This window comes from Panicum hallii, chromosome 3, assembly GCF_002211085.1.
Source record: "Panicum hallii strain FIL2 chromosome 3, PHallii_v3.1, whole genome shotgun sequence".
NCBI lineage: Eukaryota > Viridiplantae > Streptophyta > Magnoliopsida > Poales > Poaceae > Panicum > Panicum hallii.
In genome coordinates, this window is record NC_038044.1 from 63796255 (window position 1) to 63823206 (window position 26952).

The 26952-nt window shown below is 49.1% G+C and overlaps 4 protein-coding genes across 13 annotated transcripts; 3 read left to right on the top strand and 1 right to left on the bottom strand.

Annotated features, from left to right (window-relative positions):
• Positions 1–506: 506 nt before the first annotated feature.
• Positions 507–4173, top strand: LOC112886672 (receptor-like protein kinase 7). Its single transcript, XM_025952638.1, has 2 exons — positions 507–3407; positions 3494–4173. Exons 1-2 carry the CDS (start codon positions 761–763, stop codon positions 3865–3867), a joined length of 3021 nt encoding a protein of 1006 aa, XP_025808423.1. The 5' UTR covers positions 507–760; the 3' UTR covers positions 3868–4173.
• A 1164-nt stretch (positions 4174–5337) lies between these two features.
• On the top strand, positions 5338–12599 carry LOC112886671 (S phase cyclin A-associated protein in the endoplasmic reticulum-like). Of its 3 annotated transcripts, none has more exons than XM_025952636.1 (9): positions 5338–5467; positions 5901–6041; positions 6175–7362; positions 7637–9343; positions 9420–10529; positions 10917–11021; positions 11355–11444; positions 11590–11700; positions 11772–12599. In XM_025952636.1, the coding sequence occupies exons 2-9, from the start codon at positions 5982–5984 to the stop codon at positions 12264–12266; spliced, it is 4866 nt and encodes a 1621-aa protein (XP_025808421.1). In that variant the 5' UTR covers positions 5338–5467; positions 5901–5981; the 3' UTR covers positions 12267–12599. The 3 variants fall into 3 exon arrangements, with proteins under 3 accessions (XP_025808421.1, XP_025808420.1, XP_025808422.1); XM_025952635.1 differs by having other exon boundaries at positions 5386–5467; positions 5640–6041; XM_025952637.1 differs by lacking the exon at positions 5338–5467 and adding an exon at positions 5503–5692.
• Positions 12600–15865: 3266 nt separating this feature from the next.
• On the top strand, positions 15866–19869 carry LOC112887294 (receptor protein-tyrosine kinase CEPR1). The gene has a single exon (XM_025953434.1). The coding sequence runs from the start codon at positions 16441–16443 to the stop codon at positions 19405–19407; it is 2967 nt and encodes a 988-aa protein (XP_025809219.1). The 5' UTR covers positions 15866–16440; the 3' UTR covers positions 19408–19869.
• Positions 19870–21744: 1875 nt separating this feature from the next.
• On the bottom strand, positions 21745–26315 carry LOC112883898 (xylulose kinase 2-like). Of its 8 annotated transcripts, none has more exons than XR_003226991.1 (13): positions 26159–26314; positions 25376–26027; positions 24878–24966; positions 24607–24671; positions 24394–24449; positions 24010–24130; positions 23866–23940; positions 23485–23538; positions 23306–23397; positions 23046–23220; positions 22577–22836; positions 22050–22120; positions 21745–21904 (listed from the first exon to the last, which is right to left on the bottom strand). XR_003226991.1 is itself a non-coding variant. In XM_025949161.1 (12 exons), the coding sequence occupies exons 1-11, from the start codon at positions 26239–26241 to the stop codon at positions 22577–22579; spliced, it is 1644 nt and encodes a 547-aa protein (XP_025804946.1). In that variant the 5' UTR covers positions 26242–26315; the 3' UTR covers positions 21745–22337. The 8 variants fall into 8 exon arrangements, 6 of the variants coding, with proteins under 6 accessions (XP_025804946.1, XP_025804945.1, XP_025804943.1 ...); XR_003226990.1 differs by having other exon boundaries at positions 22050–22337; XM_025949161.1 differs by having other exon boundaries at positions 21745–22337; positions 23124–23220; positions 26159–26315.
• Positions 26316–26952: the final 637 nt, after the last annotated feature.

The following is a 26952-nucleotide window of genomic DNA, read 5'->3' on the forward strand; positions in this document are numbered from 1 at the left end:
CATCCCATCCCCAAAAGTACAGCAACTTACTACTAGTTAGTTTCTGGATTTGCATTATTAGCTAGCATTATGTCCTCTCTCTCTCTCTCTCTCTCTCAGAAAAAGAGATTGCTGCTACTGCCTGCTAGCTCCTCCGTCCTCCGCATTGTCAGCAGTGGTGTGTTCGCTACCAGTGCACTCTGCGCTTTCTTTTGTGGCCTGCGCGCGTGCTTCAATTTGTGACACTCTCGCTCTCTCGTCCAGTCCAGTGCACGCAGAGCTACTAGCTCGGTCGTCCACTATGCTTGTCGTCGGGCGGTGTGGTGTTTTGCTTCTCCTCCATCTTTGACCGCACCACCATCCTTCCTCTCCCCTTCATCATCAGATAACGACGACCACGAGAACAATTCGAGAACCTCATCCTCATTCCATTCGTTAGTTCATGCATGTATATTATGGCGCCAAATTAAGCAAAGCCCAGCGCTTGATTATTACACTTTTGCAGAGCAGCATGTAAGTTTATTAATTACTACTACTTTCTAGTGCCTTTTCTTTCTCTGTCCAGTACCAAGAAACAACCCTAGTAACTAACCCCCATATAATCCAACCCTTGCTGCTGCCTACTCCTAATTCGGTCCAGCACATCATCATTAGCGCTTTGCAGCCCGTAGGTGCATCTGCATCTGCCGTACCTTACCCTTAAAACCAGTCAAACGCCGCACACTGACACCAAAGGGTACCAGCAGATCGACGTCCTCCCCCTCCCTCCACGCCCGGCGCCATGCCGCCCGCCCCCGCCCTCCCCCTCCTCCTCTTCCTCGCCACCCTCGCCACCGGCGCCGCCGCCGCGGCCGAAGTGGACGCGCTAGTCTCCTTCAAGAGCGCCCTCACCGTCCCGCCCGCGGCCGCGCCCTTCTTCGCCACGTGGGACGCCGCCGCGGCCGACCCCTGCGGCTTCGCCGGCGTCGCGTGCGGCGGGGCCGGCCGCCGCGTCACCGGCGTCTCCCTGCCGGGTCTGAACGTCTCCGCGGCGTCCGTGCCCTTCGCCGACCTCTGCGCCGCCCTGCCGGCCCTGGCCACGCTGTCCCTGCCGGAGAACTCGCTCGCGGGCGGCGTCGGCGGGGTCGCCGCGTGCGCGGCGCTCCAGGAGCTCAACCTCGCGTTCAACGGCTTCGACGGCGCGATCCCGGACCTCTCGCCGCTCGCCAAGCTCCGGAAGCTCAACGTCTCCTCCAACCGCTTCGCCGGCGCCTTCCCGTGGGCCTCGCTCGCCGCGATGCCCGACCTCTCCGTGCTCGCGCTCGGCGACAACCCGTTCCTCGCGCCCACCGACGCGTTCCCGCCCGAGGTCACAAGGCTCACCAACCTCACCGTGCTCTACATGTCCGCGGCCAGGATCGGCGGCGCCATCCCGCCGGAGATCGGCGACCTGGTCAACCTCGTCGACCTCGAGCTCTCCGACAACAACCTCACCGGCGAGATACCGCCGGAGATCGCAAGGCTCACCAACCTCACCCAGCTCGAGCTCTACAACAACTCGCTCCGCGGCGGCCTCCCCGCCGGGTTCGGCAAGCTCACCAAGCTGCAGTACTTCGACGCGTCCCAGAACAGGCTCACCGGCACCCTCGCCGTGCTCGGCTCCCTCAAGCGGCTCGTGTCGCTGCAGCTCTTCTTCAACTACTTCACCGGCGGGGTGCCCCCGCAGTTCGGCGACTTCAAGGATCTCGTGAACCTGTCCCTTTACAACAACAACCTCACCGGCGAGCTGCCGCGGAGCCTCGGGAGCTGGGCGCAGTTCAACTACATCGACGTGTCCACCAACGCGCTCTCCGGCCCCATCCCGCCGGACATGTGCAAGCAGGGCACCATGCTCAAGCTGCTCATGCTCGAGAACAACTTCTCCGGCGGGATACCGGCGACCTACGCGAGCTGCAAGACGCTGGTGAGGATCCGTGTCAGCAAGAACAACCTCTCCGGCAACGTGCCCGAGGGGCTGTGGGCCCTCCCCAACGTCAACGTGATGGACCTTGCCGGGAACCATTTCACCGGCACCATCGGCGACGGCATCGGGAACGCCACGGCGATGACCAATCTCCTCCTGGCCGGGAACCGGTTCACCGGCGCGATACCACCGTCGATCGGCAACGCGGCGAGCCTGGAGACCATGGACGTGTCGGGGAACGAGCTCTCCGGCGAGATGCCGGAGAGCATCGGGAGGCTGTCCCGTCTCAACAGCCTCAACATTGAGGCCAACGGGATCGGCGGGGCCATCCCAGCGAGCCTCGGCTCTTGCTCGGCGCTTAGCGCGCTCAATTTCTCGAGGAACAAGCTCGCCGGCGCGATCCCCGCGGAGCTGGGCAACCTGCCGCGGCTGAATTTTCTGGACGTGTCCGGGAACGAGCTGACCGGCGCCGTGCCGGCGAGCTTCGCGGCGCTGAAGCTGAGCTACCTGAACTTGTCCGACAACCGGCTCACCGGTCCCGTTCCGGAGGCGCTCGCGATCTCGGCCTACGGTGACAGCTTCATCGGGAACCCCGGGCTGTGCGCCACCAACGGCGCTGGCTTCCTCCGCCGCTGCTCGCCGAGCTCCGGAAGCCGGTCGGCGAACGCCGCGCGCTTGATCGTGACCTGCATCCTCGCCGTGACGGCGGTCCTGCTGGCGGTGCTCGGCGTGACCCTATACCTGAGGAAGCGGCGGCGTGCGGAGGCCGAGGCGGCCGGCGCTCTGGGTTCCGGCGGGGCGAAGCTGTTCGCCAAGAAGGGTTCTTGGGACATCAAGTCTTTCCGGGTCCTGGCGTTCGACGAGCGCGAGATCATCGAGGGCGTCCGCGACGAGAACCTGATCGGCAGCGGCGGGTCCGGGAACGTGTACCGCGTGAAGCTCGGGAGCGGCGCGGTGGTGGCGGTGAAGCACGTGACCCGCGCGCGCGCCGCCGCCGCCGCCGCCACCGCGGCGGCGACGGCGGCCATGCTGCCGGCGGCGAAGGCGCGGCGCACGGCGTCGGTTCGGTGCCGCGAGTTCGACTCGGAGGTGGGGACACTGAGCGCGATCCGGCACGTGAACGTGGTGAAGCTGCTGTGCAGCATCACGAGCGAGGACGGCGCGGCGAGCCTGCTGGTGTACGAGCACCTCCCCAACGGCAGCCTCTACTCGCGGCTGCACGGGCCGGAGGCGAGGAAGCTGGGCGGGCTCGGGTGGGCGGAGCGGCACGACATCGCGGTGGGCGCGGCGAGGGGGCTCGAGTACCTCCACCATGGCTGCGACCGCCCCATCCTGCACCGCGACGTCAAGTCCAGCAACATCCTCCTGGACGAGTCCTTCAAGCCCCGCCTCGCCGACTTCGGGCTCGCCAAGATCCTCAGCGGCTCGGCCGCCGTGGACTCGTCCGCCGGCGTCGTCGCCGGCACGCTCGGCTACATGGCGCCAGGTGGATTATTTGTTTGTTTGTTTGTTTGTTTTCTCCTGTGTTGGATTTGTTAGATTAATAATGTTGTCTGGTGCCTGATGGTGCAGAGTACGCGTACACGTGGAAGGTGACAGAGAAGAGCGACGTGTACAGCTTCGGCGTGGTGCTGCTGGAGCTGGTGACGGGGCGGCCGGCGATGGTGCCGGCGGAGGAGTGCGGCGGCGAGAGCCGGGACCTGGTGGACTGGGTGTCGCGGCGGCTGGAGAGCCGGGACAAGGTGATGTCCCTGGTGGACGCGCGGGTGACCGAGGGGTGGGCCCGAGAGGAGGCCGTGCGGGTGCTCCGCGTGGCCGTGCTGTGCACCAGCCGGACGCCGTCGATGCGGCCGTCGATGCGCTCCGTCGTGCAGATGCTGGAGGACGCCGCCGCCGCGCGGGAGGAGGACGCGCCGCCAAAGCTCCTCGAGGTCAAGGTCATCTGAATATCTGATCGATCGGAGAAGTTGCTAGCTGTATGCAGCAGCAGGTAGTAGGTGTAGGATTCTTGAGAGCAGAGAGAAGGTCAATGCTGTCGCATGTGCAGTCAGATTAGATTGTTGCTAGAATAATAATCAATGAATCAGACAAGCAACCAACCAACCTGAAATCCTGAATGTAGTTTAGCATATCTGCAGCCTGTAACAGTAAGATAATACTGTATGTATTGTAGCATCAAGTTTTGTAATCGCTCAGAGTCAGAGGTCAATGCATGGAGTAATGCTCGGCTCCTCTTTCCATGGCACGCCAAACATTCTGTGTCTGTCCGGCTCCAACACCAGTTCATTCATCTTCTGAAGGGAAAAAAAAACAGAGATTCTTGAGAAGTCGCGAGATGAGACGGACAAGCCACACCTGGATGCAGGATGCACATGCTGAAAGGGAGGGTGATCTTTGAGCAGCAAGTTCAGTTCAGCTTTTCAGGTGTGGTTACGTGAGAGAGAATAACGGAAGAGGGGAGGCGTCGTTGTCTTGGACCGGCGACGGGGAGCTTTCGCCGGCCCGGGAATCGCTGCCGAGGCGAGGCCGTGGTTTAATACAAGGCAGAGACTTTCTTCGAGGCCGCCGGGCAGCAGAGGGCAGAGCAGGCGTGCTCAATTGAAACAGGAATTGAATACTCCATCGGCCGGCGGTGCAGGGAAGAACTGACTGCCGCAAGACCCGGGGATTGTCTTGTCTGTCTTCCTTGTGGGCGGTGGTGGTGGATTCAGAGTTATGAGGGCTTGCCTCCCCAATCATAAGGCTATCATCATCGCAGCTTCATTTGCAGGTAGGAGTAGGAATAAAGTCGATCTGCATGCACTTTGCCTGAATCCTGAGCTGTTCTAAACTGACTGACAGCGTGCTCATGGACCGCTGAGCTGGTTGCTTCAGAGTTCTGTGCGCTGAGTGGACATAGGATGACGAAATGGATGATCCAGAGAATAGCTATGAGGCCTCGTCCCCTTTTTTCAGTCTTGCACTGATTTGCTCTAGTTCAACAGCAGACACACAGGTTTCTGCTGCATGTTTGTGTGCAGGTCAAGTTTCAGTTCAGAGCTGCCTGTTTCAAACTGACTAGCAATGTGTTCATGGACATGCGTAGATTGCTTTGCCCCGACAAACAATGACAGTAATTTGCGGTAGCAAGCAAAGCTGACGCTATCTGAGATGAGGCGATGGCTCAGGGATGGATGACATGGTAGGTGGTGGGGAGCTGGACCTGGGCTGATTTGGAACGTGTTCGGCCCATCTTGGCAGCCTGAGAATGTGCGTGTTGGGCCGTCACGTCGCTTTGCACCACTTGCTTGGGCTTTCTTTTTTTTTTGAAAACCCACTTGTTTGGGCTTTCTGCAGTTACTTTTACGGCCATCATTGAGCACGACGTCGAGCTATCATTTTTTTTTTCTGTCAAACCTCCTAAAAATTTGCTGGGAGTCTCCTCTACCTATAATTTTTTTTTTCATTTTTACGGCCTTTCTCCCCTAGCGCCGCCGACAGAGAGAGTGAGCGGCCGCCCTGTCCTGGTCTTCGTCCGGGGCTTCGCCGGCGACGAGCATCCTACAGGTATGTTCGCCTATTCCCTTCCCTTCCCTTCCTGATGCGCGAAATCCAACACCCAAAACCCATGTCCTATACTTGTATTCGGATCTGACCATGGATTTTACCTACTAACTTCGATTTTTTTGCAAAAATTGTTGGGTGTACACCCATGTCCTATACTGGGTCCGCCCCTGAGGATTCCAAGCGAAGCCTGCCCATGGAAATGATGCATCGATGGGGAATCCTCCCGTTTTTTCTCTCTCTCTCTCTCTCTCCTAGTTCCTTAATTTATAGTGCATTTCGGCTTTAGGGTTTAAGTGAGTCCTATCCGTGTTTAATAGTAGTCTTTAACTGAGATACTTGCCCCAGGCACCAACGGATTGTCTTGAACAACATGTCATTTTTGTAGTCCCTTTTCAATACACTCGAAATAATTTGGCTCCAACATTTCCTGCAGCAAGCAGGTGTAATCAGTGCGATATATTTGTCTGGGGAAGTAAGAATGCCGTAACCAACAGCTGAGGATTCGTCGGTGGTTATGGAGAATGATAACGGAGATGCGGATGACCTTGGATCAGGGTGGTTTGAAGTCAAAAAGGTTTCCTTCTATGCCTGCCTTATTTTCTCTTGTTTTCTGTGTCTTGCTCTGATGATTTTCTCATACGGCTCTGCATTGTGCCTCATGATTCTTACTGTTATCGTTCTTAACTTGCCATGATCCCATTTTGCAGAAGCATCGGTCCAGCTCAAAGTACACATTGCAGAGGTCTTCTGGCGGTTCCAGCAATAAAATTCCAAACTTGCCGCCACGGTCACAGGCCAGCTATAACAGTGACAGTTTAAGGTGGCATGACAGGCCGCAACACCCACCTCCGAGCGTAAATGCTAATGTTGGTGTTGATGTTGATGAATCTGGTAGTGGAGAAACAACTAATGGTCATGCTGAAGGATGCAATGATGTAGGCGCCAATGACCTGAAGAGTGTCTTAAATGCTTCAGCCTTGGAGTATGTAGTAGAAAGACCTGAAGAACTGCTGGTGGCTCAAGAAGCAAGTGAAACTCCCAAAACTGGTCTGGCTGATCATGCAAATCCTTCAGTTCCTCATGAATCCTCCACCTGTTCAGACAGCCTTGCAAAATGTGCAGACCTTTCTCAGCATGTAAAATGTTCTCCAAAAACAGAGCCAGTAGGTGCCTTGTCCAATACTCCTGTAAAGTTTGGAGACTTTGATGAAGTTCCAGGTTTACCACTACCCTTAGATTCATGCAGAGATAATAGTTCTTCCAGAGACCTCAGCCATGGTGAAGATGCTGCACATTTCAGAAATGAACAAAAGGATGAAAGTAAACTCAAACTGGAGACGGACTCTTGTACAACAGTTGATGAGGCATCTCCAATTATTATACAAGGAACTGAGACACCCAAAGATGACACGAGGGGGCCACAAGATAAACATGAAATACCAGACAGTATGTTGAATGTTAGTGGTTCAACAGCCTCAACTGACTCCGTTTCCCTATCTTGCTCCAATAATGATCATGAAGTTCCAGTTACATCTTCATCTGTTGCTTCCACAGAAAGTAGAACGCTACTTCTTGACCATGCACCAGCTTCTGCAGATTTTGGATCTGAAACTGCTGAGAGCAAAGAAAGATTCAGGCAGAGGCTATGGTGTTTTCTTTTTGAGAATCTGAATAGGGCTGTTGATGAACTTTACCTCCTCTGTGAACTAGAATGTGACATGGAACAAATTAATGAATCCATTCTTGTTCTTGAAGAAGCTATATCTGATTTTCAAGAACTTAAATCCAGAGCGGAGCATTTTGATAACACCAAAAAATCTGCTGGTGTAGCGAAGGAGGGGATGCCATTGACTGTGAAAGCTGACCATAGGCGACCTCATGCCTTGTCTTGGGAGGTCTGTTTTCTCACTAGGCATCCTGATGTCTTGTGGTCCATTTTTACTAATGCATATTTATGATTAATTGACCACTAACTATGTGAGCATAGCATCTTCTTCCTTGCATCAACATATGTGTGCATGAATATTGAATGGGACCTTCACTGTGACGTGTTGCTGGATTGAGAACTACAATATTAATAGCTGCATGTTTTTCTTTCCGGCCTTGCACGATAGTTTCTTCTGCTGTGTTTTAGTACTCTAAATCTTGTTGGCTACATCGTACATGCAGGTTAGAAGGATGACAAGTTCACCACACAGGCAAGAAATACTCTCTTCATCACTAGAGGCCTTCCAGAGAATCCAAATGGAACTGGCATGCAAGCAGGCTGGTATAACAGCAGAGAGATTTACATCCAGCTCTTCTGAGGAAGTTTTGGGTAGCTCGTCAAAGCTGACAACAGCATCGGCAACTGTTAGGAATATAAGTTTGAAAGTGGAGAGTCAGGTAAAACTTCCTGATAGCAGCGAGAAAAAGATTACTGGAGAGAAGCAAATCAGGGATGCATTCAAGTCAGATAAATCACATCCACAAAGCATGCCTTCATATTCTGCAAGGAGTAGAAGAGGGTCACTAGAACCGATCTCAGAAATAGAGAAGCACACCTTTAAGAATAGCAAGGAGATGCCAGAAAACAAATTTGACAGGCTCAAGTCAACTGATGTTGTTAAAAAGAGTACAGTTCATCTTGATAAGGAGAAGCAAATTACATCACCTTGGAAGTCAATGGATGCCTGGAAGGAGAAAAGAAACTGGGAAGATATATTGAAATCTCCTGCAAGGAGTTCTCGTGTTTCTCATTCTCCTGGTGTTGGCAGAAAAGTTACAGATCGTGCTCGTGTTCTACATGATAAGTTGATGTCTCCTGAAAAGAAAAAAAGAAGCGCTTTGGATATGAAAAAAGAAGCAGAAGAAAAGCATGCACGAGCACTGCGTATTAGGAGTCAACTAGAGAGTGAGAGGGTTCAGAGGCTACAACGTACCTCTGAAAAGTTGAGTCGTGTAAATGAGTGGCAGGCTGTGCGCAGCTCAAAACTGCGAGAAGTAATGAATGCACGCCATCAACGTGGTGAATCTCGTCATGAAGCTTATCTTGCCCAGGTTGCAAAAAGAGCTGGTGATGAGAGTACTAAAGTAAATGAGGTCCGTTTTATTACATCGTTGAATGAGGAAAACAAGAAATTCTTGCTGAGGCAGAAACTTTATGATTCTGAAATGCGGAGAGCTGAAAAGCTACAGGTGATCAAAACAAAGCAAAAGGAGGACACTGCAAGGGAAGAAGCAGTTTTGGAACGAAGGAAGTTCCTTGAAGCTGAGAAGATGCAGCGCCTTGCTGAAATACAGCGCAAGAAAGAAGAGGCTATTTTCAGAAGAGAAGAGGAGCGCAAAGCATCTAGTGCTGCCAGGGAAGCAAGGGCTGCAGAACAGCAACGTAGAAAAGAAATAAGAGCAAAAGTGCAACAAGAGGAAGCTGAACTTTTAGCCCAAAAATTAGCTGAAAAGCTCCGTGAGAGTGAGCAGCGCCGTAAGTATCACCTAGAACAGATACGCGAGCGAGCCTCAATGGATCTTAGGGACCAGCCTTCACCTTTTCAGCGCCGCTTTCCAAGTAAAGATGGCCAAAACCGTTCAAATTATACTAATAGTGGCGAAGATTCACAGACAACTGGCAATTCCAGCGCTGCAGATTCTATGGTTAAATCGTCTAATAATGTACAGATGAAACGAAGGATTAAAAAGATTCGCCAGAGATTAATGGCTCTAAAGCATGAATTTATTGAACCACCCATAGGTGAAAGTACTGGAATCACACACAGGGCTGCTCTAGGAGCTGCCAAAGCTAAGTTAAGTAGATGGCTTCAAGACCTACAGAGACTTCGTCAAGCCAGAAAAGAAGGTGCTGCTAGTATTGGTTTGATTGTCGGCGACATAACAAAGGTATTTCTCATTGTCATATTCACTATGTCTTGTATTGTACTAAGTACTGAAGGTATTTCTGTTTATTTGGGTACAGTATTTAGAAGGAAAGGATCTTGAACTCCATGCATCAAGACAAGTTGGTCTGCTCGACTTCATCGCATCCGCTTTACCTGCATCACACACTTCAAAGCCTGGAGCTTGTCAAGTCACTGTCTACCTTTTGCGCCTGTTGAGAGTGTTGCTCTCACTTCCAGCTAATCGAACATATTTTCTAGTACAGAATCTTTTACCTCCTATTATTCCCATGCTATCAGCATCACTGGAGAATTACATTAAGGTGGCAGCATCCAACTCTGGAAGTTCAAATATTCTGTCTAACAAAACTTCAACTGAGAATACAGAGTCGTCAGGTGAAGTGTTAGATGGCTTCTTATGGACTGTGACCACGATTGTTGGCCATGTACACCTCGATGATGAACAACTTCAAATGCAAGGAGGTTTGATTGAACTGATTGTAGCTTATCAAATAATTCACCGTCTCCGAGATTTGTTTGCGCTTTATGATAGACCCCAGGTGGAAGGATCCCCACTGCCATCATCGATACTCTTTGGTCTCAACCTTTTGGCTGTCTTAACATCTAAGCCTGGAAATTTCTCTACCATCGATTGGGAGTCTTGCAAATGCAGGACATTAGGTGGCATTATAGTTCAAGAATATGAATATCTTAGTTCACAAGACAGTATGGGTAACCAGTTGATGGCACTAGATCAGTCTGGAGATACCAAATTGCCATCTTTGTGTAGTGAACTGACCGAAGAAAACAAATCCTGTAAACTGCATGATTTGAGCATTCCAGGGGACAGAAAATTGGTTGATGAAACTAGAAAAGACTTGATAGCTATCTCTGATGGCCTGAATAACCCAGCAATGCAACCGCTTGATTTGGGGATTACTACAGAGAAGCGTTCTGAAATTCCTAGCCAGGGAGATGAAAATAGCACAACAGACAGTTCTCTTGAAGCAAGAAAGTTGAACAATGTAGGTTCAGTGTATAATAATAGTCCTGGAAAAGGCAATGAGACAAACCTAAAGCATCCTGTAATTCTTTTACTTTCTGCAATGGCTGAGACTGGCCTTGTTAGCCTACCGTCACTTTTGACGGCTGTTTTGCTCCAGGCAAATAATAGATCATCGTCAGATCAGGTTTGTCCGCCTGGGCAATGTTTTTTTGGAGAAATTTGTTATGCTGTTTCTAAATTCTATATCTATAGACCTATTGTCATTTTTACAAAATTATATGACTCCTTATAAAATTTATATGTGCATTTTAGATTATTAGGTACATAATAATTGATATGTGACATCTTTAAATAGGTGCTTTGTGTTCTTTGAACAAACAAACATGCTAAAATGACACTGTACACATTTACTAGCAACTAGCATGCTTTTATTTCTTCGGATTTCATTACAATGTAAGCAGAAACTTGAGTTTTGGCGTCTTAGAAATTAGCAGGGCAAATTTTGCATGTTTAACGCATTGGTTTTTATGAATCTTTTCTTGCTACCAAAATTTACTAACTCATTTTTCAGACTCTAGCTATTCTTCCATCAAATTTTGAAGAAGTGGCCACTGGTGTGTTAAAAGTTTTGAACAATATGGCGCGTTTGGATATTAACCTTCTGCAGTGCATGCTGGTAAGTCCTCTTCATAAAAGGATGGATATTGTCGGTCCTATTATTGGTTACTTGCCTGTTCTTTTGGATGTATCACTTTGAGTACTGAAACCGATGTTGTCCATTCAGACACACTAAAACTTAACTACTTTCCTGCACTAGTCATTGTCCATGGTATCAGTGTAGAACGAGCTATCCACAAAGGTTTCAGATGAATGTTCTGTCTGGCTTATTTTCAAAAAAAAAATCTGTCTAGCAAAGCCAAAAGTATGAATATGGGAACCATTGATATCTTTACTCTCTGTTTTTTTCCTGCATATGTTAGTATTCTTACTGATTATGAATTGTTTTCAGGCTAGATCAGATCTAAAGATGGAGTTCTTCCATTTAATCAGCTTCCTGCTGAGTCATTGCATGAATAAATGGAGGGTACCAAACGATCAGGTAACATATAAGTCTATTCCTTGTATAAACGTGCGTTCACCCAGCATGATATATATCATATTATTTTCTTTGGTGCTTTTACGAATGCAATTTTTTTCCCTGCTTCCTCTGTTCTCAGTTGTGATCGTTTGTGCTATTTTTTTAGGTTGGTTTGCTGCTTCTAGAGTCTCTGCTACTTCTTGGCTACTTTTCTTTGTTCCATGCTGAGAACCAAGCTGTTCTTCGGTGGGGAAAGAGCCCCACCATACTTCATAAGGTAAATAAGTAGACACTTCTCTCTTAATTTCTTTGGATTGTTGGGCAAAAATCTGATGAGTTATGATACAGGTGTGCGACCTGCCATTTGTTTTCTTCAGTGACCCCGAGCTGATGCCCATCTTGGCTGCTGCTCTGATCGCTGTTTGCTATGGTTGTGATCAGAACCTAAGTGTTGTACAGCAGGAAATAAGCACGGATATGCTTCGTTCTTTACTCAAGTCCTGTCAAACATCAGGATTGACTTCTCCAGATTCCTTTGCTATAGATGGTTCTGGAAACAATTCCGGTGATAACACGCAGAGTTTACTCGATACTAGGAACTCACAAGGTGACCTCCCAATAAGGTCAAGCCGCAAAATTGGACGGCCAGTTGTTGGGAAGGGTGTTTCAGGAGGAATCAGATTCAACAGAAATAGGGTTCAGAAGGATGGTAGAGGAAGAGGTGTTGATGATGGGCCTCTGAAGCAAAGAGCTGGAGAAGCTTCATCTAACTTCATGTTGCATAGAAAGATCCCAGCTTCTTTCTTGGACAGAGCCGAGGAGTTCTTCTGCAGTGAGAAATGAATTCGGCTCTGTTGTCTGTAGCTGACCTGACTTCCAGTGCCCAAGCTACTAATATTTTACAATTTTGCGAGGATGGTGCTTCAGACTAATTATCTCAAAACACTAGGCAAATGGACGTTCGGCTGAGATCTGACTGTATAGTTTTGAAAAGGCTGATATTCTGATTAAGTCATGCAGTCTAAAGATAAAATAGCTATGTAGGGAGAGATGCACTGTTATGTACAGGAAAAAAACTGTGATACTAAAAATCTGACTCCTAATGGAAGAAAGGAACTGTACATAATTTACTTATATCAATCAAGTCACTCTAAGATAAACATCTTTCTTTACTTATTTTGAGTCTATTTATTCACTAGTTTGGTGGCCGTCAATCAAATGTTGGAACTATGGAGATGTATTTGTTGATTTTGCAACAGATTAATGATTCTATGTATAGTTTTGCAAATTTTCGTGGCGATTAAATCCTGCAGCTTTAGCAAAAAACAGATACATGAGCAAAGTTTTCAGTTACATCTACAACAAAGTAACAATGTTAAATACACTTGCCTTTTCCCCTTTCAGAACTCATGTAACAACTTAACTGGTTCCAATTTGAATTGTTCCAGCGGCCGACAATAAGTCAGATTGCACACAGGCAAAACATGAAAACTAAATGTTGGACCCACCCCCCCTGTTAAAACTTAAAACTGCTCCATGACTGGAGCAATATTCTTCACTTGACAACAGAAGCAATCTCTAAATATCTTAGTCAAGTGAACTACATACAAAAGTAGTACAACACAAGCCCGGTTGCATTCAACATCCGTTCACAAAAAAAAAGGGCGCAGTAAGTGAAAGTGCGAAACAGGCCCTGCGCCCTTTTTGAAGAATGACCTGCGCAGAAGATGAAAAAGACCAACGCACTATTCTGCAACTCTTCCGTTGCATAATGCCCTGTTATCTCCACACGTGCACAAATTCAAACTGACAAGATTGTAAAAACTTCACACCATAATTCAGATCCAAGCTTCATTGGATAAGTAAAGAAAAATTAGCACTGATGATAACTCTAGCATGCAGCTATTAATTGCGTTAAACCATGCTATTTTCTTTATTTATCAGGCCAAGCCACTGATGAGTTAACTGAGAACAATCAGCACTGCCGTTTCCCATGCACATGTGGCGAATCGTTCTGTACTATTTCTTCTTAGCAACGATTGGCCTGATGTGCTTATGAACCTAATAATGCCATTAATTGGCCAATCAGGAAATCGTTCTGCACCATGAACTGGAACGCGTCATATCACTGCAGCGCACAAGAGAACCAACATGAGGTCACACATGTTTCATAACTTTGCAAAGATGACCTTGTTCTTTATTTCGTATATAGTAGGGATACATGAGGAAACTTATGACCGAGCAACAGAGCTTCGGAGGACAATCTGATCCAATTTTTCCTCACATAGAACAAGTGAGCTATCATAAACATTCAGATAGATCAGAGTTCCTTGAACCAAAAACAGTCCTAGATGCTGGCTCCAGCTAGTGCTGCAACCGCAGGGTAGGCGCTACTCCAGCATCTATAATCTTTATCTTAAAAAAAGAAGAGCTTCAAGTTTGTTACATCTTCAACTTTTGGCTACCTTGCCCTGCCCTTCAAAAGGAGTATTCATTCTCCGTCCACTACAAGCTAATGCTATATGACAGTGTTTTCACCTTGCCTTGTTAATGGCCGTAATCATTTCTCCTTTTACTACTAAATACCGTTTCATATCTTTTAACCGATCCTCCTGTTTTTCATGGTGAAGGAAAAAAGGGATTTACCATGCCATACCTAACTCTTCCATTGCATAATGTCCTGTTATCTTCACATTCATAGTACCACACACGTGCACGCACCATCAAGCGTCAATCAGCCTCCCAAACTGCTATAAGCTATCAGATTGATAAAAAAGCTAAGAGACATTTTAAACTCTTTACACCATAATTCAGATCCAAGTTTCCTTGGATCAGTAAAGAAAAAAAACTATCAACTATAGCATGAAGCTTTTAGTTGGGTTCATCCATGATATTGTTGATTTATCAGGTCAAGCAACAATTAGCCTTGCTCTTTTCCATATGTGGCGAATCGTTATGCGCTGCCTTTTTTTACAACGATTGGCCTGATGTGCTTCTGAACCTAATAATGCTTTTTTGGCCAATCAGGAGATGCAGGAAACACATGATGAGTGTATGCAGCAGATTCAAGCAAGGGGTTTTAATTAATGTTTTGGGCATGTCAAGGCCTCCTTTTTCACTTCCACCACAGTGAGTTTTATCTAATCTCTCTAGTGCTTGCTCCCTTTTGAGTGAGCATCTATGATATATCACCAGGCACCTTACTGCCACACCTTATCCACCATGGATTCCTCCACGTGGACCCACTACCATCTCCACAAAAATGATTCTTATGCATTCTTTTTTTTGGCGAAATTTAGAAAAGAAAATAAAGATATTGGACTTTTCCTGTATGCACGCTGTTCTTTCTAGGACAATATTTTTCAGTGTAATTAAGGATGGAAATTTTATTCGGTGCTATCCAGATGGCTGGAAAGAGGAAAACGTTGGAGCACACGTGTGCATTCTTACGTTTGCGGTGTTCTATTCCCGTGGCATTTCATTTTTGGACGAATTGTTCTTATGACAATTTAATAACAGTGCAGAATCTGTGCCAAGTGCCTACGAATGCTCTAGCACTAATGGTGAAGCGCCTAAATTCCATATGGAATTCTTAATTATTCCAGGTTGAGAATGTTGACTAATGGACTCTTCAGGCAAATCCAAAACCATCAGCAGTAGTTTTCCTCCAAAAAAAGTTTGCATATCAATTATCAGCATGCGTGCCTTTAGGCTTTTACTCCATTAAGCTAATATAATACAGCAAACTAAAGTACTAATTCAGTTAATAAACTACTAAGTACTGGTTGAACAGGAAAAGATGCAGATTGGCGTATGCACAAATTGCAAATAAACTACTACTAGCAAAGCACAGCATCATTCAGGCCACTACTGAAGTATCAGGAGTTGAGCACAGTGTGTGCGCAGTAGCACTCGCCGTTTTCAATTGCTGCTACTTTCTGGTGCAGGATACACTCCTCTAACTCACAGGTCGTGAGGGCTATAGAAAATTGCATTTTGGGAGCTGAGGAGGCTTTACATTTGTCAGCATGCTGCTTATCCTCCTAAAGTGTGAGCAATGATTGGGATTGGCACCAGTGGAGGCTTTCTTCTTGTTCCCCATGGAGATTGCAGGATTAGCAGCAGCACTGCTGCAGGTTTGATCTGCAGTGTCTTTGTGCCTTGAGTGTTTTCACAGCCGTGCAGTGCAGTGGTGCTGGGCTGTGACTGTGAGTGATGCTTCTCCACCATGACACAGTGCCCTCCATTCAGCAGAAAATATGCTAATAGATGCATAGTTACTAGTATGGTAGTGTTGGTTTTTGTCGACTCTTAACAGAAACTGATTTATGTCAACTCCTAACCGAAACTGAATCATGTCAACTCTGAACAGAAGCTGCTGCTTTACTGATCACTTGACAGCTGCACCTCAAAGTCTGAAAATGTGAAACACACTTGGGTTCAGCTAATGCTCGTCTGGGCCGGGTCGAGCCGTGCGGGCCAGTATCATATCAGTTCCGGGCTGAAGAATGACCTTGATTCTCTGAGTGGCTGGCTAGTGGACAAAGTGGGCTTGACTGGGCTAGAGAATGTTTGTTACTTTGACCAGCACTAGTGCACTGATGGCACAAGAGCTGATGAAGAGCACGGCACGGGAAAGAAGAGGCTGGAGAATGTTGCACACTCTGCAGCTAGCTATCTGTCGGTTTGGTTGTGAGCAGCTGGAGGAGCTGGGCATATATCCCCAACAGCAAAAGCCATGCATCTCTCCTTCGTCTCCTTTATATCATCGATCAGCATTCACCAATTCCAATTCCCTCCACAGATTCCCACTCCACTTATATACTCCCTCCCTTCCTGATAGCGCCTCCTCACCATTCCATTCCATCCCATTCCATCCCACTGCAACAACAACACTACTCTTACTAGTGTGCAATAAGCTAAGATTTTCCAAGCTCAGCTCAACACGCAGAGGAAGAAGAAGCAACAGGTTCTTCTATCAATCTCCTAGATAGGCAGCTACCAGCTGGTAGGTGCTATGGTGTCCCTCCCACCCTTGCTCTGGTTTATTCTCTTCATCTTCTTCGCGGCCGGCGATGGCGGCGCGGCGGCATTGGACGCGCAGGCTGCCTACCTGGCCAGGATCAAGGAGCAGTTCCCCGGGCCGGGCATGTCGAGGTGGGACTTCTCCTCGCCGGCGCCGGACTACTGCAGGTTCCAGGGCGTCGCCTGCGACCAGGGCGGCAACGTGACGGGCATCGACGTCACGTCGTGGCGGCTGGTCGGCCGGCTCCCGCCGGGCGTCTGCGCGGCGCTGCCCGCGCTCCGGGAGCTCCAGATGGCGTACAACGACGTCCGCGGCGGCTTCCCGCTGGGCCTGCTCAACTGCACCTCCCTCGAGGTGCTCAACGTGAGCTACTCCGGCGTGTCCGGCGCCGTCCCGGACCTGTCCCCGATGCGGGCGCTGCGGGTGCTCGACATGTCCAACAACCTCTTCACCGGCGCGTTCCCGACGTCCATCACCAACGTCACCACCCTCGAGGTCGTCAACTTCAACGAGAACCCGGGGTTCGACATCTGGCGGCCGCCCGAGTCGTTCATGGCGCTGCGGCGCATCCGCGTGCTCATCCTCTCCACCACGTCCATGCGCGGCGGCATCCCGGCCTGGTTCGGCAACATGTCGTCGCTCACCGACCTGGAGCTCAGCGGCAACTTCCTCATCGGCCGCATCCCCGTGTCGCTGGCGCGCCTCCCCAACCTGCAGTTCCTGGAGCTCTACTACAACCAGCTGGAGGGCGTCGTCCCCGTCGAGCTCGGCAACCTCACGGAGCTCACCGACATCGACCTCTCCGAGAACCGGCTCACCGGCGGCATCCCGGAGTCCCTGTGCGCGCTGCCCAACCTGCGCGTGCTCCAGATATACACCAACGAGCTCACCGGCCCCATCCCGGCCGTGCTCGGCAACTCCACGCAGCTGCGCATCCTCTCCGTGTACCGCAACCAGCTCACCGGCGAGATCCCCGCCGACCTCGGCCGCTACTCGGACCTGAACGTGATCGAGGTGTCGGAGAACCAGCTGACGGGGCCGCTGCCGCCGTACGCCTGCGCCAACGGCCAGCTCCAGTACATCCTGGTGCTGAGCAACCTCCTGACGGGCCCCATCCCGGCGGCCTACGCCGAGTGCACCCCGCTGCTCCGGTTCCGGGTGAGCAACAACCACCTGGAGGGCGACGTCCCGCCGGGCATCTTCGGCCTCCCGCACGCCTCCATCGTCGACCTCTCCTACAACCACCTGACGGGGCCGGTGCCCGCGACGGTGGCGGGCGCCACCAACCTGACGTCGCTGTTCGCGTCCAACAACCGGATGTCCGGCGAGCTCCCGCCGGAGATCGCCGGCGCCTCGGGGCTGGTGAAGATCGACCTGAGCAACAATTTCATCGGCGGGCCGATCCCGGAGGCGGTGGGGCGGCTGGCGCGGCTGAACCAGCTGTCCCTGCAGGGCAACCGGTTGAACGGCTCCATCCCGGCGTCGCTCGCCGGCCTGCGGAGCCTGAACGTGCTCAACCTGTCGGACAACGCGCTGTCCGGCGCGATCCCGGAGTCGCTCTGCACGCTGCTGCCCAACTCGCTGGACTTCTCCAACAACAACCTGTCGGGTCCCGTGCCGCCGCCGCTCATCAAGGAGGGCCTGCTGGAGAGCGTGGCCGGCAACCCGGGGCTGTGCGTGGCGTTCCGGCTGAACCTGACGGACCCGGCGCTGCCGCTGTGCCCGCGGCCGAGCCTTCGGCGGGGGCTGGCCGGGAACGTGTGGGTGGTGGGCGTGTGCGCGCTGGTGTGCGTGGTGGCGGCGCTGGCGCTGGCGCGACGGTGGGTGCTGCGGGCGCGGCAGGACGCGGAGCACGACGGGGCGCCGACGTCGCCGGCGTCGAGCTCGTCCTACGACGTGACGAGCTTCCACAAGCTGAGCTTCGACCAGCACGAGATCCTGGAGGCGCTGATCGAGAAGAACATCGTGGGGCACGGCGGCTCCGGGACGGTGTACAAGATCGAGCTGAGCAGCGGCGAGCTGGTGGCGGTGAAGAAGCTGTGGGTGTCGGCGCGGCGTCCCATCAGCAGCAAGCAGCAGCAGCACCATGACGTGGTGATGACGACCACCACCAACAGCGCCGGCGGCGGCTGGCTCGGCGACCGCGAGCTCCGCACGGAGGTGGAGACGCTGGGCAGCATCCGGCACAAGAACATCGTGAAGCTCTACTGCTGCTACTCCGCCGCCGACAGCAACCTGCTGGTGTACGAGTACATGCCCAACGGCAACCTGTGGGAGGCGCTGCACGGGTGCTTCCTGCTGCTGGACTGGCCGACGCGCCACCGCGTGGCGCTCGGCGTTGCGCAGGGCCTCGCCTACCTCCACCACGACCTCATGTTCCCCATCGTCCACCGCGACATCAAGTCCTCCAACATCCTCCTCGACGCCGACTTCGAGCCCAAGGTCGCCGACTTCGGCATCGCCAAGGTGCTCCAGGCGCGCGGCGCCGCCGACCGGGACGCGTCCACCACCACCATCGCCGGGACCTACGGCTACCTCGCGCCGGAGTACGCCTACTCGTCCAAGGCGACGACCAAGTGCGACGTCTACAGCTTCGGCGTGGTGCTCATGGAGCTGGCCACGGGGAGGAAGCCCATCGAGCCGGAGTTCGGCGACACGCGGGACATCGTGCACTGGGTCTCCGGCAAGGTGGCCGGCGGCGCCGAGGCGGACGCGCTGGACAAGCGCCTGGCGTGGAGCCCCTACAAGGAGGAGATGGTGCAGGCGCTGCGCGTCGCCGTGCGATGCACCTGCAGCATCCCGGGCCTCCGCCCCACCATGGCCGACGTCGTCCAGATGCTCGCCGAGGCCGGCCCCCCCGCCGGCCGGACACCCAAGGACAAGTACGACAACAACAACAACAACAGCTGCAAGGACGAGGGCTCCGGCCAGCAGCCCAAGCTACCAGCGAGTCCATAGGAACGAATTCAAGCAACGTGTCAAGCAAGTGGTCGATCGATGAGTAAACAAAGAGCCAACCAGGTGAGCTGCTGATGGAAAGGCAATATGCAGCAGCAACATTAATTGGTACTAATTAAGCACCCAATTACCTCTTATAATAATACTAATTGATCAGAGGATGTTTTACAACACAGGCATGCAAGCTCTTGCGCTACGAGATAGTATTTATATAAATATATCATGTGTAAGTAGGATAGCTAGCTTAGCTCTGGTAGGCAAGGCAGCTTTATTGCTATTGCATTGGGTCCTCCTAGCAGTGAAGTGCGCCGTCGTCACTCACATCTACACTGCTTGGTGTTTAAGCAGAATCTGATGCTCCCAGTGGATCAGAGTGGAAAGGAAAAATGTACCATATATGGATGGAAGCAACGCAAATATATTGGAGCATTCAACTTTGAAATGTTCCTTTCTCTTTGGATCCATGGAGAGCCCTAGCTTTCTTTTTCTCGGCAACTTTTTCTCTGCTTGTGCAAGCTTTTGTTTTTGTGAGAGTGATGCATGCCAAGGAATAGGGCTGCTAGCTAGATGATGAGAGGGTTTCCGCAGCCGTGCAGGCGTGTTTACTTCTTTTATTCCATCCTTTTTATTTGCCTTCTCTCTCTCTCTCTCTCTCTCTCTCTCTCTCTCTCTCTCAATTTAAGAATTTTTTTTTTTTTTGCTTCGTGGAAGAAGGTTTTGGCTGCGAGTGCAATGTACATTTTCCACTTGAAAGTAAAGTCAGTTGGATTCTGTTTGTGGGCCCGGATGGTGACGTGGCTGCGAGTACACTGCATGATGATAGGAGGGAATGGTTAGCGCGTACGAGTGCCATGGAGGTTGACTCGGCCTATCAAAAGTAACTAGCTAGGCACAATTCTTCTTCATTAGTGCCACGGGGGCACTGTGTTACTAGAATAATACTGTCCACGTGTCAAAATCAGCGCTGAGTCTGCTGACATATTTTCGTTGGAAATTTAATTAATTAAGAAGAAAAAACAGGGAAACTTTTCTTCCTGATGACGTTCGAGCATCTTCAGTTCTGTACACCAGATGAAAGCGAAGCTTATCGTATACCACCTCCATTTTTAAAAATATAACAAATATTTAGGACAATCTAATTAGTTAAAGAAAAACTACTATTAGATGTATAAAAAAATAATATTATTGACTTTTCTCATTCATTTGACTATTCATCTTTTGTGTAAATATTTATGCAAATAGAAAAATCTACAAGTTAAATATAACCTATTTTTGATAATAGATGTATTGGTACTAATTACTTTATTAAATAATATTGTTGGTCAAAGTGTGAGTAAAGAGTCAACAGTGCTATATATTTAAGAACAGAGGGTAATTGACTTGTTCTATTGTCATAAACATCATATACAATATGGTTTACTTCATTATCCTTAATTTGCGCATGTGAGCGTGACACATGGTATTTTATTTCTCATTTTCGGAACTGAAGAAACAAAAATATCAATTATGCTTTTGATTACGAAGAGGCACCTCACTGTCAAGTGCCATTTCATGGGAAATATGGTAAAGCATTAAAGTGCAAAGAAAAAAAAATGTGCATTTTGAATGTTTTATTCTACCTGCAAATTACAGTATGTGTCATAATTACTTGTAGGCTCTGTTTGGATGCAGATATTGGAAGGCTTGGTATTAAATTGAGTCTAATACCAAATCAGACTAGTTTTGGAAATGGACTCAATACCAAAGCGATTGTTTGGATGTAGATAAAATTAATAGATGGAATTCAACTGGGTAGAAAGTACCAATTCTGTGTCTGGTGTGCATACCGTCCAATTTGGAATTTCATCTACTCTCCCACCGCCGTCTCTTCTTCATCGCGACCGACAGGAACCTGACGGACGGAGGGGCAGCGCGAGAGGCCGGCGGCGACCGACGGATGCGCGGCGCGAGGGAAGTCACTTTCACAATTTCGTTTTCAAGTATTTTGGTAGGATTCAATCCCCATTTCAAAATGTTACTGCAATTCCTGTCTTTGATACATTCAGTCACAATGAAAAAAAGGATCATTTTTCCTTTTCTTTTTTTACTAAACTGTGCATATACCATCATTTCAGTTTATTTGAGCCATTCTAATATTTTCAAAAGGATCTTTTCCGCTCTTTGAAGAAACATAAAGCATGACGACGCTTAAGTTTCAGACCTTACTCTCTGAAGCTTAAGTTCATACCATCATGGATTGCTGTTATGATATCTTTACATGGCACATATATTTAGCACTAGGCAGCAAAAAGATTTGTAGTGGAAGAAGAAATACTAAAGACAGAGATATAAAAAAAATGCCAATTCAGAAAAGAAAAACAGCACTCAGAGCAAGAGCAATTTTGCAAAGGAAAAAAGAAATATGATCTTGTCATTTTGCAAGCGAACTGTGGCATAGGTATCTAGCCATCTAGGAGAGCTGAAGCCTTTCTTTCGTCAGCCGTAGAAAGTGCCCATGCTGCATAGGAATTCAGGCCAGGTTTAGTGGCAATAGGAATCCACTAATTTACAAGTGGGAGCAGTGCATGCTTGCTGCGGTAATAGCAGTAGTAGCTGACAACTAGATTTTGCAAATTCAGTGGCCATCCTTGTTATAGCCTCACCATGTTGAGTAGGATGCCATTCACCAGCATAACATGCATGACATTTGCATTTCTCGATCGATGAACAAAGCCTGTTACAATCATGTCAGAGTGTCATCTCAGCATTCTGACTTTTGAGTGATGAATATGTAGGATCCTCGACACATCTGACTTTTGCATGACATGTAAGTGGTGTTAATTCATGAAAATGGACTGAATACATTTGTAGGATCCTCGACACATCCTATAACTTAAGAGGCGACATGCGCCACTAAGAACTGTGCCAAGGATAGTGCTCAACCTGCAAGGCTGCAACAGTGCAAGACTGTCAAAAGGAATAAAAAAGGGCTAGATCAGATTCAAAATTAACAAAAAACAAACAGGAAAATGAAGAAATATTCTCAGCTAATTATGAATCTTTTTATGGAGACATGGTAATGGTCAAAGTCTAACTTCTGCAGGTATTGTATAGCTGCAGATACGTATAAGAGTAGCCCATTCAATTCGTCAATACTGCTACCAAAAGTATTTTAGCAGAGAGATTTTACCTAGAAACCACTTAGCTCTCGTTGATTGAACCTTTCAATGAGCTTCTGCTCAATCTCCAGCCTCTTCCTAACCAACAATGTATAGTTGTTCAGAAGCTCAATGTCTCCCTCGCATTCCCCAAAAGGAACAGCCAACTTCATGCTTAGTGATGTTCTATCAATTCTTCCAGAGTACACAGATGAGAATGGCACAAACTCATCTTGCTGATTACAGAGCCACCCATGGGCTGCTCGCAGAGCAGCACCCAGAGATGCAGAGTCTGTATTGATTGAATGATATAAAGAAGTATCAGAATTAACAAGCATATTAATTACATTTTCTCAGAAATGATTTAGTATTCCCTAGAATAAAGAAAGTGCAAGCATTCACAGCAACTAGATTAATTATAAATAATATATCATGTTTTTTAGGAGTAAGAGTATTAATATGTAAGCGGTGCACATCAGTATATGTCCTGTGCGTGCATACCTGATCTTTGGGAAGTGTACACTGGACAACCAAAAATAGATGCCATTATCTTGAGAATTGTTGGGTTTGAGGACGCACCACCAGTAGCTATAATCCGCCTTGGAGGTACTGGCAGTCCACATTGCTCAGCATGGCCCCTCATGGACAGGAACTGCCCTTCAATTATTGCACGCACCTAAAATGAGGGATGTTAATTAATCTACCTGAAGAAAGTCTGGCATGCCAAACAGTTTGATTCGCAGGTTTTGAGGTCTTCAAACCTCTGAAGGAGGATCAAACTCGCCAACTTCTTCTACCATCTCATCTAAAGATCCGCTAGTCAAGTTCTTGACAACGTACCGGTGAAATCCAACTGTGTGTATAGATGAGCATCTAAATGAGCAAGGAGATGAAGACTGAATTGCCAAAGGGGGAAGAAAGATGTAAGGCCAAAACTAACCTGGAAGTGGTGGGAGAATCTCATGTTCCTTGTAGTAAAATCCCATCTTCCCTCCTGCAGAAGAAGAAAAACGTAAGGTCAGGAATCTTCAGGAAAGTTACTTTTGTGTGGTCAATGCAAGCATCTATCATGAAGCATAGGAAAGGCAAGCTTTATGTAGTAACCGCCTTAGCCATGTCGGGAGCCAAGCATGACCCGAATAGTGCAGTGAGTTGCCAATTATTGCAAGGATGTAAATGAGTGGTTGAAATATGTTGCTATCCTGTGGTTTCTAAGCCAAGCAATTATCTCAGCTCTCCATCATACTCTCCAATGTTCATTCTATAAACAGAAACTCACATTTTAGCAAATGAACTATGAAGCAATAGTAGATTGGTATACCGTTCAAGGGGGCTGTTTCTTCAAGCAACCTATTGAACATATCCCAAGATCTCTCAGCATAACGATTGCGAAGGTCTGTATGAAATGTATGCATTTAGTAAATGGGAAGAGAGCGAGAAGTCATTTGCTAAGTGCTAACCATACCTTCTCGTGTCAGAGATCCATTTTTATAGCAAAGCAAAACCATGTAGGTCTTGGGATCAACTGGGTTAGGAAAGATGTTTCCCTCCAGGGTTGGTTCTGGTGAATCAGTGACCCCAAAAACCTGAAAGGGCCATGAGGCACCACAATCAGCACCAGTGGTTAATAGAGAACCAGATAGAGTGGGACAACGTTGCTTAAGGAACACATTTTCCAGGGTTATTTTAGTAACTGTAACTGGCCCACTCTAGTAGAAGTAGGGTTCAGTTTGCAAACTGCAACCAGGTCATAGCATGTACTTTGTCATTTAGTTCCTTTATTTGTAGAATCTCTCTCATGAGAAATAAGTCAATAACAAATTTATAAAATATGGTGGTAGATGATTACTGTATCGCTTGTCCCAAGACTGATTGCTAGGTCACCTGGATTGCTCAAAGTTAAGCCTGCATAATCACATATATGGAAGCTGAAAGCATTTTTTGAGTTTGCAGTTTGCAAACAGTCTTAATATATGCCCAATTTGGGTCATGTTTTTATCTGAACAAACCAACATCAGAATGTAGAGACTTGAATGCCAAAAATTGGGACGAACAGAAGTACCTGCAAGGGTATTGGGGTTGTCCCCTGACCACTGAATAACTAGACAGCTGCTTGCAAACTGAAATCTGCTACAGCATAAAAGCACGTCTCAATCTGACAAGTTGGTGTCATATGTAAACAATGATCATAACATTACTGCAGTTCATTTACATTATCCAGCCTTTTATGTTGCAAATACAGATGTGCGCACACGCACACAATAAACATTTACTTGCTGAAGAAGGAGCACAACACCTTATCAGACAACAGCATTTCGAAAAGCACACTTTACCTCTGAACAAAATAAGGAGATATTTTTCCAGCCACAGCATGAGCTGGTGCCAGTTTCCCAATCCTCTCTTCTAAATTTGGAGCCGTAGCCTACAAAATTGAAATGTCAAAATTTCTTTTTGAGGGGGTAATGTCAAAATTTCTTAATCAAGCTTAATCCTAGTATGCGCCGTAGCATTTGTTTCAGGAGGTGTTTGGATTCAAGTGCTAATGTCTAAAAGTGCTAAATTTTAGCACTAGCTTCTCCAAACAGAAGTGCTAAAGAAGTGCTAATGGAATGAGCTTTAGTCGACTCAAAAACTTTAGCATAGGGTACAAGTGCTAAAAGATGCTAAAGTTTAGCACCTAATTTTAACTCTCCAAACAGGCCCTTAGTCAAGATGCAATTGCAATCTACAATGGCAAGCACAAATCTGATGTCTGAAACGGTTTGAGAAAAACGTCTGAAGTCTGAAACTCTGAAGCCTGAACATTTCTAGAGGCAAATAAAGAAGAGTACCTGAAGAGCGTCCTCGCGCAGCTGGCGCGTGGCGATGTCCATGATGTTCATCCCGGCGCCGTCGGTCTCATCGATGCAGACGTACCCGCCGACGAGCAGCGATGCCATGAACGAGCTGACGAGCGAGACCCTCTCGGTGGCGTCGTACACTTTCGGCCTCGTCTGATGCATCTTCCGTATCTGCGGCCCCGTGCAGCGCTCGTGCGCGCGGCACCCCGTGAGCGCGGCCAGCTGCAGGGGCCCACCCATCGCCGCCTCCACCTCCCGGCACTGCGCCGCCGAGCTGCTGTCCATCCACACGGGCGAGTCCGGCGCCGCGAACGCGCCCGCGAGCTGCGTCGCGAGGCTCCCGGCCGGGTCGAGCGCGGCCAGCGCGGCGCCGGCGCCTCTGGCCCAGTACACGCTGCCGTGCTGCTGCGCGGAGCCGGAGACGGCGGCGACGCGGCGGAGGTCCGCGCGCGGCCGCAGCCTGGCCAGGAGCAGGTCCAGGGCCTCGGCCCACATGAGCGGCGGCGACACGATGCGGCCGCGCTCGGCGGGGTCCCGGCGGACGCCGCCGTGGGTGCCGTAGTGCGGCAGGTCGGAGTCGAAGTGGACGGAGTCGGTGGCGACGATGCCGAGGCCGGCGTCCAGAACGGTGGCCTTGAGCGACCTGGTTGGAGGTCAGCAGCCGAGTAGTGAAGTGAACCAAAGGCAGCAATGGCCAATGGAGGTGAAGGGCAAGTCAACGAGCGACCAAAGAGAAGAAAGCAAGAGCAGGAAAGGGAGCCACGGATAGCTTACTGGGTGGAGCAGTCGAGCCCGAGGAAGAGAGCGTCGTCGGGGAGGCGCGGGGAGCAGCAGTCGCCGCCGCCGGAGTCGGCCATGATGCAGCTCCGGCGAAAAAAAATAGAGACGTGCTTTCGTTGAGAGTCAAACTCAAGACCTCCCGCTTACTAAACGGGTGCTCTAACCGAGCTACGAAAGCATTGCACGCCACGATTTTAATTTCGGATATTTAATATGTGTTTGGTTCGACGCCTAACGTGCCGCAGTCCAACGTTAATATTAGACGTGCCACGTCTTGTTACGCATCTGTTTGTTTCTCAGCTAACTGTAGGCACGGCGTAATAGTTAATCAGTCAGATACTTTTTCGCTATAAAAAAAACACCTAAGCTTAGACGGTCAAAATGAGCACCACACTCCTACGCATTGACTATCTGTAGGTATGGCAGCCATCCAAACACGTATCTGAACTTAGCTACTTTAGATGTGCCACAGCTTAGGCAACGTGCTAAGCTTAGGCTAAGGGCGTGAGGTGACGAACCAAACACCCCTTTAGACGCTGCGCCCAGGTTTGGATTTGGATATGGTTGTTCCTGGCTTGCTGCCTTGTACTACTAAGGCTACTAGCTAGCTTAGTGATGGCCGTCGGAGTGCTCCTTCTTCCTCTCGAAGAGACCGTCCGGGCCTGGTGACACAAGACCCAAGCAGTTAATGGAGTATGTGTTTGTTACCCCAGGGCCCGGGCAGGGGAAGTCCTTGCTCCTGACGTGCAGGTAACCGGCGGCGAGGAATCGGGCCATTGAAGCGGCCA